Source organism: Phoxinus phoxinus, assembly GCF_949152265.1.
Source record: "Phoxinus phoxinus genome assembly, chromosome: 6".
Taxonomy (NCBI): Eukaryota; Metazoa; Chordata; class Actinopteri; order Cypriniformes; family Leuciscidae; genus Phoxinus; species Phoxinus phoxinus.
This window is the reverse complement of record NC_136881.1, coordinates 31,829,819-31,844,563: the sequence shown is the minus strand read 5'-3', so window position 1 is coordinate 31,844,563 and position 14,745 is coordinate 31,829,819. Positions and strand designations below refer to the sequence as shown.

Below are 14,745 nucleotides of genomic sequence, written 5' to 3'. Positions count from 1 at the left end.
CCTTACTATGCATGTAAGCTGCTGGCTGCATTTCTTCTTCTTTTTTTCTTTCTTTCATTTCCTCCTTTTTTAGATTAGCCTTCTTTGTTTTATTGTGTTAAATTAAATAAGTATCTTTAAGTGGTTAGCAATCTGTTTCCTCACCTCCTTCATCTTCCTTCGCAACTTTCCGTAGTAGATAATCTTCTAAAAACTTCAATCCTTGTCAATGACTACAATTACACTAGCATATATAACCTTAAAGCTGAAAGACAATGACCATAAGAAACAAAACTTGATTTCATGGACTCTTTAACAGGCCAGACCAGAAGATTATAGGTTCAACCAACCTGTCACTCATGCCCTCAAACCAAAGTCTTTCCATCAGTGTTTTTCCCTCTTAGAGTTTGTTATTCATCACACTAACTCTGGCTGGCAAAAGAGTCTGAGTGCTATAATGAGAAAAAAAAAAATATCTCAATGAATCTTGAATCTCTTTTGATAAGAAATACACAGAAATCTTACTCGAAAATGTTCCTCACACTCATAAATCCGTTCTTTATGGAAATATGTCTACGATCAAGACTAAATTAATATTAATCTACACAAAGGGCCCTGAGCTCAGCTTCACTCTTTGGTGAAATTTTAAAAAAAAAAAATTTTTTTTTTAAACTCTAAAGAACCATTAAAAAAGTCACTATTTTTGATCCCGAGACTGTAGGCTACTCTAGAGCTGTTTGATAGTCTTGCCTTGCTTGATTATACCAAAATGTGTTGTTCAATGAGCTAAACACTTCAATTAAATATATGGTTTAAAGGTGAAGTGTGTTAACAGATAGAAGAGAACAACTATTCTTTTTGTTGTTTTTTTTTCAGTTAATTGCGCGTGTAGATGATGTTGGCCTTGTTCATGTTGTTAGTGCAAGTAATTTTCTGAAGCATCTTGGTTTTAATGAGTATTTCCTCAGAAATGTGATAGAGTTCATCGACCCTGTTCTAAAGAAGGAATGCTTTATAGAAACATCTAGAGCTTTATGGTTTGTTAGCAAGTGTCATTCCTTCCCTCGTGTTCAAGGTTTGTTAAATATTACTGCACAAAAAAAGAAGAAGCTTTCTCTCTCTCTTTATAGATTATGTGAGGAAGTGAACGAACAGAGTGGAAACGGAAGCTTTTTATCTCTCCAAATCCCCTTGTGTAACCGTGTTCGTGCAGGGAAGTGGGATTGTTTCTCCAGTTGATTTGGAGGATATTTTTCTGAGAGGATTGATGATGTCTGTGGAACGGGGCTTGTGTTGGTCTGGACAGAGAAGAGCATTTCCTTTTATCACAACACTGAACACTGCTAACGTCTAAAATTCAGACACCCTGCTGTTACACACTCTCCTATAGCAATCGATATTTTACACCTAGATACACACACAAACCTTCTTGTATCCTTGTGTGGACTTTTCATTCACACTTTAGTTTTATTAAGATAACTAACAGTAACCTTAAATACATTTATTTTAGATAGGAATTAACATACTCCCTCTGTTTTTCTTTCTTTCACTTTTCAAAGTAGTTTTGTTAGGTGTTTATGATTCTAAGGCTTAATTTGATGGAAAAAGTCCTGTGATGTGAAGCTGAATTTTCAGTATTATCACTCCAGCCTTCAGTGTCACATGATCCTTCAGAAATAATTATAATATGCTGATTTGGTGCTCAAGAAACAATACTTCTTATTAGCAATGTAAACATTTTTTTCTGCTATTTGAAACCCGGGTACACTACCATTCAAAAATGTGGGGTAAGAAATATTGTATATTCTTCTACTGAAGAACCCACAAAGGGGGAGAAAAACCTCCAAATCCATCCAACCATGTAAACAAATTATCAATGCCCTAACAACAACCCACACAACCCTAGAAACTATAGAAACCTAGGAACATCTACTCTAAAGCCACCACTCTCAGAAAAGCCTACATCTCTTTAAATTTGTAGTTTTTCTTAAACATTGTCAATGCATTTAAACCAAATAAGGCTTATAACCTTCAGACTGGAAATAATTTGTCAACAGTCTATGAAGTGCAACAAAAGTAAGAGGAATGGAAGAAAATCACAAACCAAAACTCTTTTCTAGCTGCACTGTCACTCGTTATTCCTTGCATGCTGTCATCTGGTGTAAGTGCTCCCTGACAGGCTTCAAGTGCTTTATTAGAGATGCATATTTCCTGCTTGATTCCATTATTCCAGCATCAACTCAGACGTGGTCAGGCCTCGCTCTCCAGCTCACACTGTATCAAGTGTACAAAGGCAGACGGGAAAAATATGCAGTGCAGTTTAGATTCGCATGGCATTGAATTAGGCCTAGTGTCCTGAAAAAACATTTAAATCTGAAAGGTTTCCAGCTGGTGATTGTGAAAGTGCATTTTGATTATGGTAAATCGTAAGGAGTTTCTGAGCAGCTGTGGCACAGTTGCGAGTCTGAGCTTTTGCAAGTGTTATTGTGAGGTTGACAGTGGAATAGAGCTCACAGCTTCTGATAGAATCACAAAGTGAAGACATCAACAAGGACGTCTTCTATAAGGCATGTGTGTGCACATGCCGCAGGTACTGCTGACTGCATGTAACGCACAGGATATAGTTCTTGGAACACTTTCATAGTCACACATTCTGGTATTGCTCCAAGCAATTGGATCTGTTGAAGTCTCTCCATTTTGATACAGTTTTTTTTCGCCGGTTTGTTGTATTTCACGTGTCTGGCTTTAGACAGTCCGTACTTTAGACACTCTTTCACTAAATCCTAAATGTCATGTGATATTTTCTTGTGTTTTCCTAACAGAACATTCTGTGTAGCATCAAAACATTTTATTCCCTTTACAATCGTGATTGTCCTTGATGTGTATTATAGATTATCAGTGTCTGGAACTATTTTATTTTAAAAGGTTTGTTTATATAGTGTTTGATTAAATCAGTTCACTAAAATGAATTGGTCTTGATTTATTATTTATTTATGCTATTTGTGCATTTTTTTTTTAAATAGGGTATTTCATTTTTATTAACTCTCTAAATGTTTAAAAAAAAAAATTTTTTATTAACTCTCTAAATGTTTTTATTTTTTAATTTTATGTTCATTTTTATTAACCCTCCAATTGAATCATTTTACTAAAACGAATCAGATTTTATTTTGTTCGTCTATAGCTGTAATACACAAATACATTATTATTCAGGTCCAAGGTGAGCTGGTGAATTTATGTATGGAATCTCAGGGAGTATTTTTAAGCATGAGATGAATTGGGGAAAACACTTTTTCTTCTGCTAAGCTACCAATTTGAGAAGCCCAGAGTTGCTTTTAGGAGAAATAGTTTAAAAGCACTTTTGAAATATAATTGACAGTCAATGAGTTTCCATATATGCAGTACCATTTCCAGAATGTAGCCTACACCATTTTTTTTTCCATCACCGGCCTCTAGTGCTTGTTTGATGTTTGCTTGCTTGGATTTTCTACGTGAATCCTTTGCATTGAATGATGTTAGCTGTCCTCCAAAGACCATGATGTAAATTACAGTGAGATTGTGAAAGCAGAGACATTTTGAATAATGCAGTTTTTTTTAAGTCTGAATGCTATTCTGAAATTAGATCTGAGCATTCTGAGAACAAGCGCTTGATGAAAACTGCAAAATGTTTTATGTATTTCATTATATCTCTGCTGTACATTATTGGGTTTGCTTAACATCAGGTGATATTTTTGCATATCCTTTCTTGTAAAGAGACATATTGAAAGTCATTGGTGAAGAATCTGGACAGCTTCCCAGGGGAAATGGAATAAGGCAAGCAGGTGGCTTTAAAAGATGAGATGTAGCTCAAAAGCAGTAGCATTATTTAAAACGTACGCTTGAAGATATTAATGGCTGTGGATCTTGTTCACATAACATATAAATGCATCAAATTATGTGGATTAATGCGGATACCCTATAGCTCAGATAATTTGACTTGCAAGAATTTGATGAGAAGTGTTTGATATCTAGAATCTCTGACTTTAAATTGCAGACTTTGGTATCTTGGCAAATCCGAATGCCATTTGAGATATTAAGATTCCTTCTGAAACCCTAGAAGAGACTTAGATGGGATTCTTTTTCTTGGGATACAAATCTGAGTAGCACAAATAAAAGTCTCAATTTGCTCTCACATTTATCTCATTGATGTTTGGGAAAAAAATTTGAGACCTGCACCATTAAAGTAATGGCTCACTTCAAAATGAATATTATGTCATCATTTACTCCCCCTTAAGTTGTTTAAAACCTGTAATTAGTTAATTTTTTCTGCTGAACACAAAGGAAGATATTTTGAAGAATGTCGGTAGACAGTTGATGTACCCCATTGACCTCCATAGTAGGATATAAAATATTTTTTTTACTGTTGTAAGATTTCTGTTGCTACGCCGCTCTCACGCCACACCATGTTCTCACGCAGTGAAAAATACATCACGGAGCAGAGAGGACACTGGCAACGCGCTGACAGACAGGACAGAGCAGGTTACTTTTGGGTTACTTTTGATATTAAACAATGTCTCACCTTTCAAATTTGGTCATTTTTTAAAAGACATTTAAACAAAAAAATACAGTTTTGTGGCTCTTTAATGTGCCTGACAGATCGCTGTAGAGCCTCAGTTAAAGCTGCTCGTGAACCGATCATCTTTTCCTTCTAGTTCATTATAGCATCGAATAAACATGAATGAACAGAAGGAATGTTGTTTTAACCGTGGAAAGGTGTCAGTACACTCCGTTATTCAAGTTCAAATCCTCCCATGGTAATCTACTAACTCTCCTGAGTCCTGACTGCTTTGTCGGACAAAATGGTGGATGGTAAAGTATGATTGGTCACATCACCTGTCAATCAAGCTCCCTGCGAAGGTTCAATTGGATCTGCCCAGAGCCACTCTGGATCTGCCATAACCAATCGCTAACGTTTGGTCATTCACAACTTTTCTTGAACCCCGTGGGGACGAGGGCAACAACATCATGGCCACCAACAAAACTCAGCAAAGATTGTTCTTGCTCCGGCTTTAACTTCTGGATATTCGGCAGCGTTGCCACAACGGACCGAATGACTTCGCTCGCATCTTTCTCCGCCGCCATTACTGAACTACAACTCAAACCAGCGCACAACCTCAACGTCATCGTTCTCAGCCACTTCCTCTGTTCGCTGATTGGACCGGTAAAAATTGGCCGGAGAAAACCCGCGAATATACCGCAAACCCAGACGAAGTACTGAAGGAAAATGAAAATTGAGCGGAAGTAGCCAGGCTAGTATCAATTGCCAGTGGGCAATAAATAGCATAGTTTGCACGTTTTACTCCCAACAATACCAGCAACTTTTCTCGTTTTCACAGATCCAATTCTAACTTGTGTGGTTTACACCCTCTCAACACCTCCACCCACCAGACATATTCAAAGCTTATGAAGACAGCCTTCTGTGACAATCTGATTGTAAAACAACACCTTCTTGCTTTGCTGCAGAAAAGTTGTCATCCTGAATTGTAGCTATAGGACCTCATCATTTAATATCACAGTGATTATTTGAAATTATTTATCTGTGCACCTCATAATCTTTAATCAAAATACATTTTTTGTTCAAGAAGCCATTTCACTCAAATTTCACAGAAGGAAAGAAAAGACCTTCTGAAAAGGCTTTCGGCAGAATTTCGTGTACCAATTCTCAGTTGCTTTGAATCTTAATCCAAACCATCTGCGATTCATTGAAGGATTTCCAGGTTCTACTCCACACAGCTCAGTACTTTAGCTTAGATTAGACCAACTCAATGGAGGAGGGGACACCTGAGTTACTTTCTGTTCATATAGGATCATACAGGAGCGTGGCGTGGAGCTGACCTCAACCTCAACAAACTCTAACCCAGAAACGTTTCATGTACTCTCTTCAAATACAGCACACGCTTTGTATCCTGGGAAGAGTGGGTGGATGTTTATCCGTTTCGTTGTCCTCCGTTTGACAATCTTTTTGATGAAATGTAAATTCATTCTCTTCAGATATGCTGAGCTGATTCCATCGAGCATTAGATTCCATCAGCGCTAACAGTCTCACTCACGGTTAATCTTTAATGCGGAAAACTATCAGCGTAAATGTACTAGCCGATTGAGAATTGTGTATCTTATTAATCTTATCTTAAAGCTTAGAATTACATTTTATTTGAAGTACCGTATGTTTATCTGCCCTGCTAGTTTCACTCCTCTGTGATTGCTTTAATGCTCTGTTTATTGACATGGTCGTCATTTGTCCCACAGAACAGGTATTTGATTGGAGTTTGGAGACTCTTTACTGTGGCCTTGCCCTTGATAGCATGGATTGAAACCAGGCAGGCGGTTTTAAAGCTACTGTACCTTGTAACCATAGCATTTCTATCGCTCGCTCTCTCTTATAGGCTACATCTTTCATTTTTCATCTGTTTATCCTTATAACTCTCTTTTTATACTTTTATACTTTATACTTTCCTCTTCCTCTCTCATAAATTCTTCGCTCTCTTCCAAGTCATTCCTTCCTGTCTATCTGATACTTAACCGTTGTTTCTACTTTTCCTTTCGCTTCCAACAGCTGATTTATGATGTCTGTCTTGATAATATCTCTCTGGAATTGACTGGCAGGGTCTTATGATTGCTTTCTCCTGGCGATAGCGGAGTTTAACTAAACAATTTGTTGCCGTCCTTCATCCGTTTTTACGGAGATTAGCTTCCTACTGCTAACCTGAAAGCTGCATGCACATTGATCTTGCAGCTGATCCCACTCTTCAGCTGTGTTGTTGTCAGATAGTTCACTTGGGAAAGGCTGGATATAGATGGTGGTGGTTGTGTACGCTCGATATAGGGCTTGTCGACATGCTCGTATATTCCAGTGGTATTCAAAATGTTCAGAGGCAGTCTTTGTATTTCCCAATCACAAGTTACACTGTTTCAGTAGAATAGGGCTTGATTTAATAGTTGAGTAAGAGGTTAAATGCCATAAGTCTCGACAGAACTGCTGCTTTGTCTCACATACTCTGTAAAAAGCAAAAATGGTCTATGTCTGAATAATTCTGTGTCTATGTTATTTTTAGCACACATCCATTGGTATTAAAATTTCATTTGCATTGTCTGTTTTAGAGTAGCGGAATCTTGCACGCAAGTATTGATGCAGCTGTTGTTTATGGTGTAAATGTAACCTGAAAATAAGAAGGCAAGAAACATTACAAACTTGATTTAATGTTCCGAATAATTATGATATAAATCCAAAATCTGTCTTGTGATGCAGCCTGGAATCATAAACGCACCATGTTTGTTCACTTGGCCAGAGGAGGACTGGTGCCCTTGAGCCTGGTTTTTCCAAGGGTTTTTTCTTCTTCTGTCCCCTGATGGAGTTTGGGTTCCTTGCCACTGTCACCTTTGGCTTCCTTAGTTGGAGACAATCAATATTCAGCAATATTATTGACTTGACTGCACTGACACTATTGGATGAGAACTGAACTGTCACTTGTCACTTGACCTCTATTGTAGGCTATAGAATGTGATAAATGTATAAAAGTATAAATGTGTAAACCAACCATTTAAATAGTATTTGTGACAAAAAAAGTTGTGAAGTGTCAAGAAATGACTACGGCATAAGTTATTGTGATATATAAACCTTTTCAGGGTTTCCAGGGATAATATGAAACAATGTCATATGAAATTGTATATAGTGTTAAGATTTAGGTCCTACCCACCCCTAGCATAATGATCATCTGGACCATTTTCAGGTAATGAGTTTGCTTCATAGAGTTGCTTGGCAATCTTTCCTCTTAGTGAAAGAACATGTGGGTTGAACAGAAAGAAAGAAAGAGGCAAAGAAAACTAGATGCTTCATTAGTGAGCATATTTTTACCAGGTGTCTTCATGGATATGTTTGTTTCGTATTCCAGGCAGGATAGCTTTAATCTGTATGCAGGATGCTAACATTAAACGCTCAGGTTACAAAGTCAGAGATGAAGAGAGCAGAGAGCAGATCATGTGTCAGATGAAACATCAAGACCTCACTTTGCTTTGTAGGAATCTCAGATCAAAAGACAAGCGTCCTTTAAATGTCTGTATGAGAGGATGGCATCTCTGTATGGGCAGCATATTAGACGGGTCTCTTCTGCCTTCAAAATTTACAATGGCTCTGCTACAGAAGCTATCTAACTAGATAGCTGTCTTCTTAGTCTACTTTTATACCTTATCTTCATTCTGAAATTAGATACTATAGGTTTTGCATGGATCCACTGCATTTTACATGCAAATCTTAACATGATTATGCTTTATATGCTGAAAATGTAGTCATGTGTACCTTAACGTGCCTTTAAGAGCCTTAAAATGTGTTTAATAAAACAGGTAGAAATTAACATGGTTTATTTAAAACCAAATCGACACACTTAGAATGCTGCCCACTACTTTTATCTATTTTTGTATGTAAACGTCTATATCTCTAACTTATTTGAGGATGGTTTTTTGTCAATCCATGCTAATGAAAAATGTTCCTCTGGTGACATTTTTTTCAAAAAAATGATATTACATTGCTTCTTGCACATTTCCCGGCAGTGACAAAGTTAAATGTCCAGTGAGTGGTGCTAAAAAAACATGTTCAGTTTTCTCAGAAACCAATAAATGTGACTGTGTTAGCATATTGCAGTACATTGGTTCATGCACGTATCAATTCGTAAATGAAATGTCTGGTAAGTGGTGCTGAAATGTTAATGCTTTTTAATGTTTCAAAAATAGCATACCCCCTATACTAAACCCAGTCTTAAACCCAGTCGATAGTGTTAAAGAATGAAAATGTGAAATAAATACACATTTGCTGAATATATATATATATGTATATGTATATATATCTATATATATATATATGGAGTTGGATATGAAATGCAAACATTAAAATGTTTTAGTTTATACATACTGTATGTTGTTTTGAGTTTTGGAACCGTGTGGAAATTAGCCTTCATTAAAACAATCTTCCCCTGTAATCATAATTTGCATGAAAAGGAATACCAGTTGTTGGTATTTTACTTTATAGGCTAGTGTTCATTTCAGCTGAAATCTATAGAGAATTTCATGTACCGGTTTATGTATGGTTTGAGTTGTGCAACAGTGTAGGAATAGAGGCACATTTTTCCAATGAGCCTATTTTTTTTTTTTGCAAAAGAAAGGGAGATTGTTAAAATGAAAGATGTCTGATGGAAGTTTGCAATTGGAGTGGCAATTGTGATTTTGAATGCTTGTTTCTTTCCTGCTGTCTTGGATGCTGTTATTTGATTACACATGGCAAGTGTGTTTTTTTCTTACTATGTGGGCAATAAATGCATTCTTTTTGGGCAAAAATTACTTTGTTTATCTGTCCTGCTGTCTTTGTACATTTTGTTCCCATTATTTGCTGGCACATTTTAGAGAACAATCAGTTTAATTAAATCCAAATTTTTTTTTGAGTCTTGCCTAATTGCCATTTTGGTTTGCACTGACTGGACTGATCACCATCTGTACTTTGTTCGGTTTTCGCTCATGCCCTTGACTCTGGAATCCCAAATAAGGAAGGAGCTGATTCTCCATGCATTCTCATGGAGTTATCAAGGACAGAGAAGGGATTTTCGCAATCTCTCTCCTTCCTGCCTATAATCCTGCCCTTTAGATGTATTTGAGCCACCGTGATGGGGACGTTGAGGACTTTGACTTCCTCTTCCCACAGTATTGCACACTTTTCTTCACTTTTTGCAGCCATGCGCTCAGCTGTAGGATTAAGAGTGTGTGCTCCCTCTTTCAGGCGGTCTATCTGAGGTTTTTTTTGTATCTATCTTTGAGGTGAAAGAACAGCCTAATTCCCTGAACACAAGCAGTCACATTGTTCTTGGTCCATCCTTTTTTTTTGCCTGTATCCTAAATAACTGACTGTAAGAAGGGCTATTATGTGTACATTGTTAAACCTGAATGCACATTGCACTGCCCTTTTCATTAAGCCTATTAGTAGCACATGGATGAAACTGAACTTTAGGTTGAAAGATGGGAGCTTATTAGCCAGGACAAGGACATTTAGAAGATGTGGTCCTGATAACTGATTGGAGATCTGATTTTAGCAAATCTGTTTAAACCTAGAATGCATGAGCCAAAAAACCTACATGAATGCATAAAGGGGGGCAAAATGACGTGTTTTAGAATGAATGGTTTTCTTCCAATAAAGATGTTCTATTAATGTACTAATTAATTTAATTGATGATACACACATGTTTTAATATATCAAACATGTTTATTTGTTCACTTTACTTGTATATAAGCATTACAAAATAATAATAGAAAATGCTCCATCATTTCCCTGCGTTGCTATAGATGAGCTTGGTTTAAATATAGAAATATAGCAGAACAGGAGTTGTTTGTTATATGGCACGTAAAGAAAGTGTGCTTGTTAGTACAAGGTAGATTTACAGATTGACTATTTACCTGTCAAAGTACTATTTCCCTCTTCTAAGTAAAAGTCTTGTCTTATTTCAGCTTCTATTTAAAAGTCAAACTTTTTCCCTGCTCTGAATTATTCACCTAATTCATTTCACGCAGAACGAATGAACAAATCCACAATGAAACCGCAAATGATTAAGAATATAATCTCTTCGAAACGTCACAGGTGCAATTTATACCACAGAGCAGACAACACGTTCTCCTTTTGAACAACCAGCTAGACGTCGAGACGTTCACCGGAGTGAAAACGAGTGGAGGTCCCTCATAACGGATCTTCAGCGAAGTTATTCATTTATAGGTATTCGGGTCATAACTTCTAGCCCGCTAATCTAAGCTCTCTTTTATGGATCTTCACGAAATGAGTTCACCGATCATCCATGAAATGTATTTCTCTTCATAGATTAAACTTTCATGCGACATTGATGCTCACAATCCAGTAAAGCAAGCAAATACTGTTTCCTGTCCCCCAAGGGAGGATGCTGTATTTAAATGCACTTTTGGGGGCATTTTGAAAGCGTAAGCTCAGTGTCTCGTTCTGCCTTTTCCTTCGAGCCAGGTGTACTTTTGAACTGAAGTTGAAGAGCTTTGCAGTTTAATGAAGACAGAAAGGCAAGGAAGAGGGGAAACCTGCACAGAATTTAATACAGAGATCTTTCATCTTGACCACAAACGCGGCAGATGACTCTGAACCGTTTGAAGGATTAATGGAAGCACACCCTAGAGACCACCTTATAGAAACAATACTACAAATAAAAGAGAAAGAAGGTGAATGAAGAGTCAGGAATGGGTTTAGGAAGTCCATAAAGGTTCAAAACAATGGGTCAAGGTTTAGTAACCTAAAAGGCCGATAGTACCTAGAGAAAGTTTTCTGTTAGCATTCCCATTCACATAGCGGTTGCTTGGCTTTTTTTTTGTCAGTGACTGATTTCTTTTGGTGTAGAGATTCAGTTCAGTGATTCTATCCTGACACGAGTTGATAAATAGACTTCCTTGTTAAAACAATACATAGGAGATGAATAAACCGCAGTCTATTTGAGTTTGCCTCGGAAAAGTTGGACCTGTGAGTCATACTCTTACAAGTACTTCATTTAGCATGTCTGCCTACATAGATTTTTGCTCTTGTCCAGCCGTGAAATGTCAGCAAGTTTCTCTGACACTCTGAAAAAAAGAAAGCAAATTCTTAAGAACTTATTTTATATTCTACACTTTGATTGATTGATTGATGCTTAAGTGCAGGCAATAACATGACAAAATATGCTTAGCAGATGCCTGTGGTTAAAGGAATAAGTCACCCCAAAGAAATAAAGCTGTGCAAAGATTCTTCAAATACTCTTTGGTGTTCCATGAGGAAATTAACATAAAATTGGTTCAGAATGTCATGAGGGTGATAGAATAATAGCAGAACTTTAATTTTTCAATAGCATGCAGATTGTCCACAAAGGCTTTTCTTTTTTTGTTGCGTTTTTCCTGAGAAAAACTAACAAAAAAAAAAAAACATTGTAATGCAACTTTTCCATTTAAAAAAGCATGAAGGTAGCAAAAGTTTATCTCCATTAAAATGAGGCATTTTTGTTTGAAGAGCACTAAGACATTTCAAACGAAAAGCCACACATGCTTCATAAAAAGTGACTGTGTATACCTAAAGTCTTGTTTTGAAGGGCAAAGATTGGGCAGATTGCTCTCTATTCAGTTGTTTGTATTGCTGTATTTCCCCCTATACCCTCTGCCTTCAGTCAGGCAAAAGGATGCAGAACCCAGGGTCAGCGTGTTTCAAAGAATCTAAGCAAAGCTCTTAAATTAGCTTCTGTGGGAATTCAACCCGATTGTGCTTTTGAGCGATTGAAAAGTGGAGATGCATTTTTCCAGGGTGGGTTTTTTTATAAAGTCTCAGGCATTGATTTGGAATGGAATGGATTGGCACAAATACAAATCAGTGTTAAGAAATTGGCCATTCATCTTTGCATGTCTGATTCTTAGAAGCTGATGCACTTCTAAGTTTCCTTCATTCAGTGCATAGCTGCTGTCATTGGCTTGCTTTTCTCTCTCATGAGCAATGCAATTTCACCAAAAACAAATTTCTTTTTGATCTAGAGTTGACTTATTTATATGGAATATTTTGGTGTGACAATGCTCTCGAAGTGTGCAAACCCTCATTTATCTGCAGACAACAGGAACAAGAACAACAGGCAAAGGTGAATTGATCCAAAGCCCCAGCTGTGTGTGGTGGAGATTGCAGCAGGCGCTGTATATGCAGTTCTCTTGGAGATTGTTCAATCTTTCTGGCTGACCTTTCTGCAATTCAAAGCAGTCCCTTTGGTCTCGCGCTGTGAAGAAAGCAGAACGTAGTTCAAGAGCACATACGCAGATTGCCCCTTTGGCTGGCTTGGTCTCAAACCCCCGCTGCATCCTCTTGCGCTCTCTTTTTATTGCTTGTGCTGATGCGTCAGCCGACATCCTTCTGTTTACACGTATGTAAATTCCAATGTTTACTCCTGTTTGAAAACCTGAGCTGTGTCTTTTGTACTGCATGCATCGACAGTGTATAAGGTAATATCCTAACCATCTTGGACCTTCGTAAGTAATCTCCAGTTTTGCATTAAAATGTTATTAATATAGATTCTTACAAGCATAAACTACACAGCATATGAAAGTATTATACATACAATAATCAATTTCTAGTTAAACCAAACAAATTCAGCTCCAGTTTAATGTTAGCATGTTGCTAATATAGATTTTTACGATCATAAATCCACATGGCATGCACGTATTGTGTAAATTTTTAGATACAACAAACACATTCAGCTTCAGTTTAATGTTAGGTTGTTTAAAATATAGATTCTTACAAGCATAGGTCTTACAATACATTTCTAGTTACACCAGATTCAGGTCAGGTTTAACATTATCATGTTGATATATATATTATTATGAGCACAACATTACACTGTATACACAAGTATTGGGTAAAATAACTAATTCTATCTGCACCAAACAAATCCAATTCCAATTTAGAGTTAGTTTATTGCTAATATAGATTCTTACAAGCATAAAACTGCATAGCACACACAAGTGGGTACAATTATATATTTCTAGTTAAATGAAACAATGCCAGTACTTTTTAAGTTTTGAACGAAATCTAAGTTTATTTATAGCTAACATTCTCTAGGTTTGTTTGCCATCTTGGATTTACTTGTATGCATGTATGTGGTTGCACTTGTATCAACTGTTGTATTAGTTGATAGGGGTCATTTTCATTTAATTTTTCTCCCTATAGTGTACTTAAAATGCTGGTAAAAAAAGGTGTAGTTTTACATGACAATAGCTGGTATTGTCATGTAAAGGTAGTCATGTCTCATCTAAGGTAGATGAGACAAAATTACCCACTATTTTGGAAATAAAGAGAAAAAAAGTTGCTGCATTTCGCTGGTGTGGATGTTAATTTCCCACCTTTTTTGTTAAGACTAAGATTGGCCAGTTTAGTTCCATCTGGGAGTGATCCAGGAACTGGGAGGTTACAGAGATCCCAATTCTGTCTAATCACCATTGTTCCCTTAAGCAAGGCACTTCATCCTGGGCTGTCCCAGAACGACTGACTCTGCAGTTACTGTACTATAAATTGTACTGTAAATTGCTTTAGATAAAAAGTGTCTGCTGAATGGCAAGTAACTGAGTTTAAAGTCTTATAATCGGCAAAGCTCAGAGCCACGATTGCAAACTTTGGCTCTCCAGTGTTCCTTATCTTATTTGCTCTCTCTTTCTCTATCTCTATTCCTCCTTCCAGTAGTGTAAATCACAGTGCTGTGTTGTTTTGCTATTTTGCGAGGACCAACCTTGCTGTTTCTCTTCATAGCTGTGCTTTGCTGCAATCTAATCAACTTAAGGGTGACCGAAGATGCTACTTGAAGTGCATGTGGTCACAAAGAGAAGACCACGTGCTACGTAAACGTTTAGCCCCTCTGTTTCAGATTAGAATAGATGCATCAGCATAAACATTCGACACTGAGGATGTGTCAATGGGCTACATTTAATTCTAGCTAAGTCTGAAAGTTTTTTTTTTGAAACATTAATTTCTGTTGAATGAGGAAGTAAATGCATTGCCTTGTGTTATTGTAAATAAATCCTGAATGTAGAAAAATGAACAGCTAGTTTTGTGCTGATGCCGTAATTAGATTTAGTAATAGATTTAGGTCCTGACTTTTTTATTAATGACTTTATACTTTTTTTTTAAATTACTCATTATACTTTTAAATGATGTTGTTATTCAAAATACAATACACTTTTCAGTTT

The 14,745-nt window shown here is 36.9% G+C and overlaps 1 protein-coding gene across 3 annotated transcripts in view; it reads left to right on the top strand.

Moving 5' to 3' along the window:
• The window catches only part of ctnna2 (catenin (cadherin-associated protein), alpha 2), a 450,781-nt gene that overhangs the window by 42,510 nt on the left and 393,526 nt on the right, over nucleotides 1–14,745 (top strand). The window contains exon 1 of one of the 3 annotated variants that reach the window (XM_079617043.1): nucleotides 12,813–12,929. The exons of the other annotated variants lie outside the window; for them this stretch is intronic. Within the exon in view, the coding sequence (XP_079473169.1) occupies nucleotides 12,900–12,929 (30 nt within the window). The 5' untranslated portion in view covers nucleotides 12,813–12,899. Of the gene's footprint in view, nucleotides 1–12,812; nucleotides 12,930–14,745 lie in introns of those variants that run through there. 3 annotated transcript variants of the gene reach the window in all.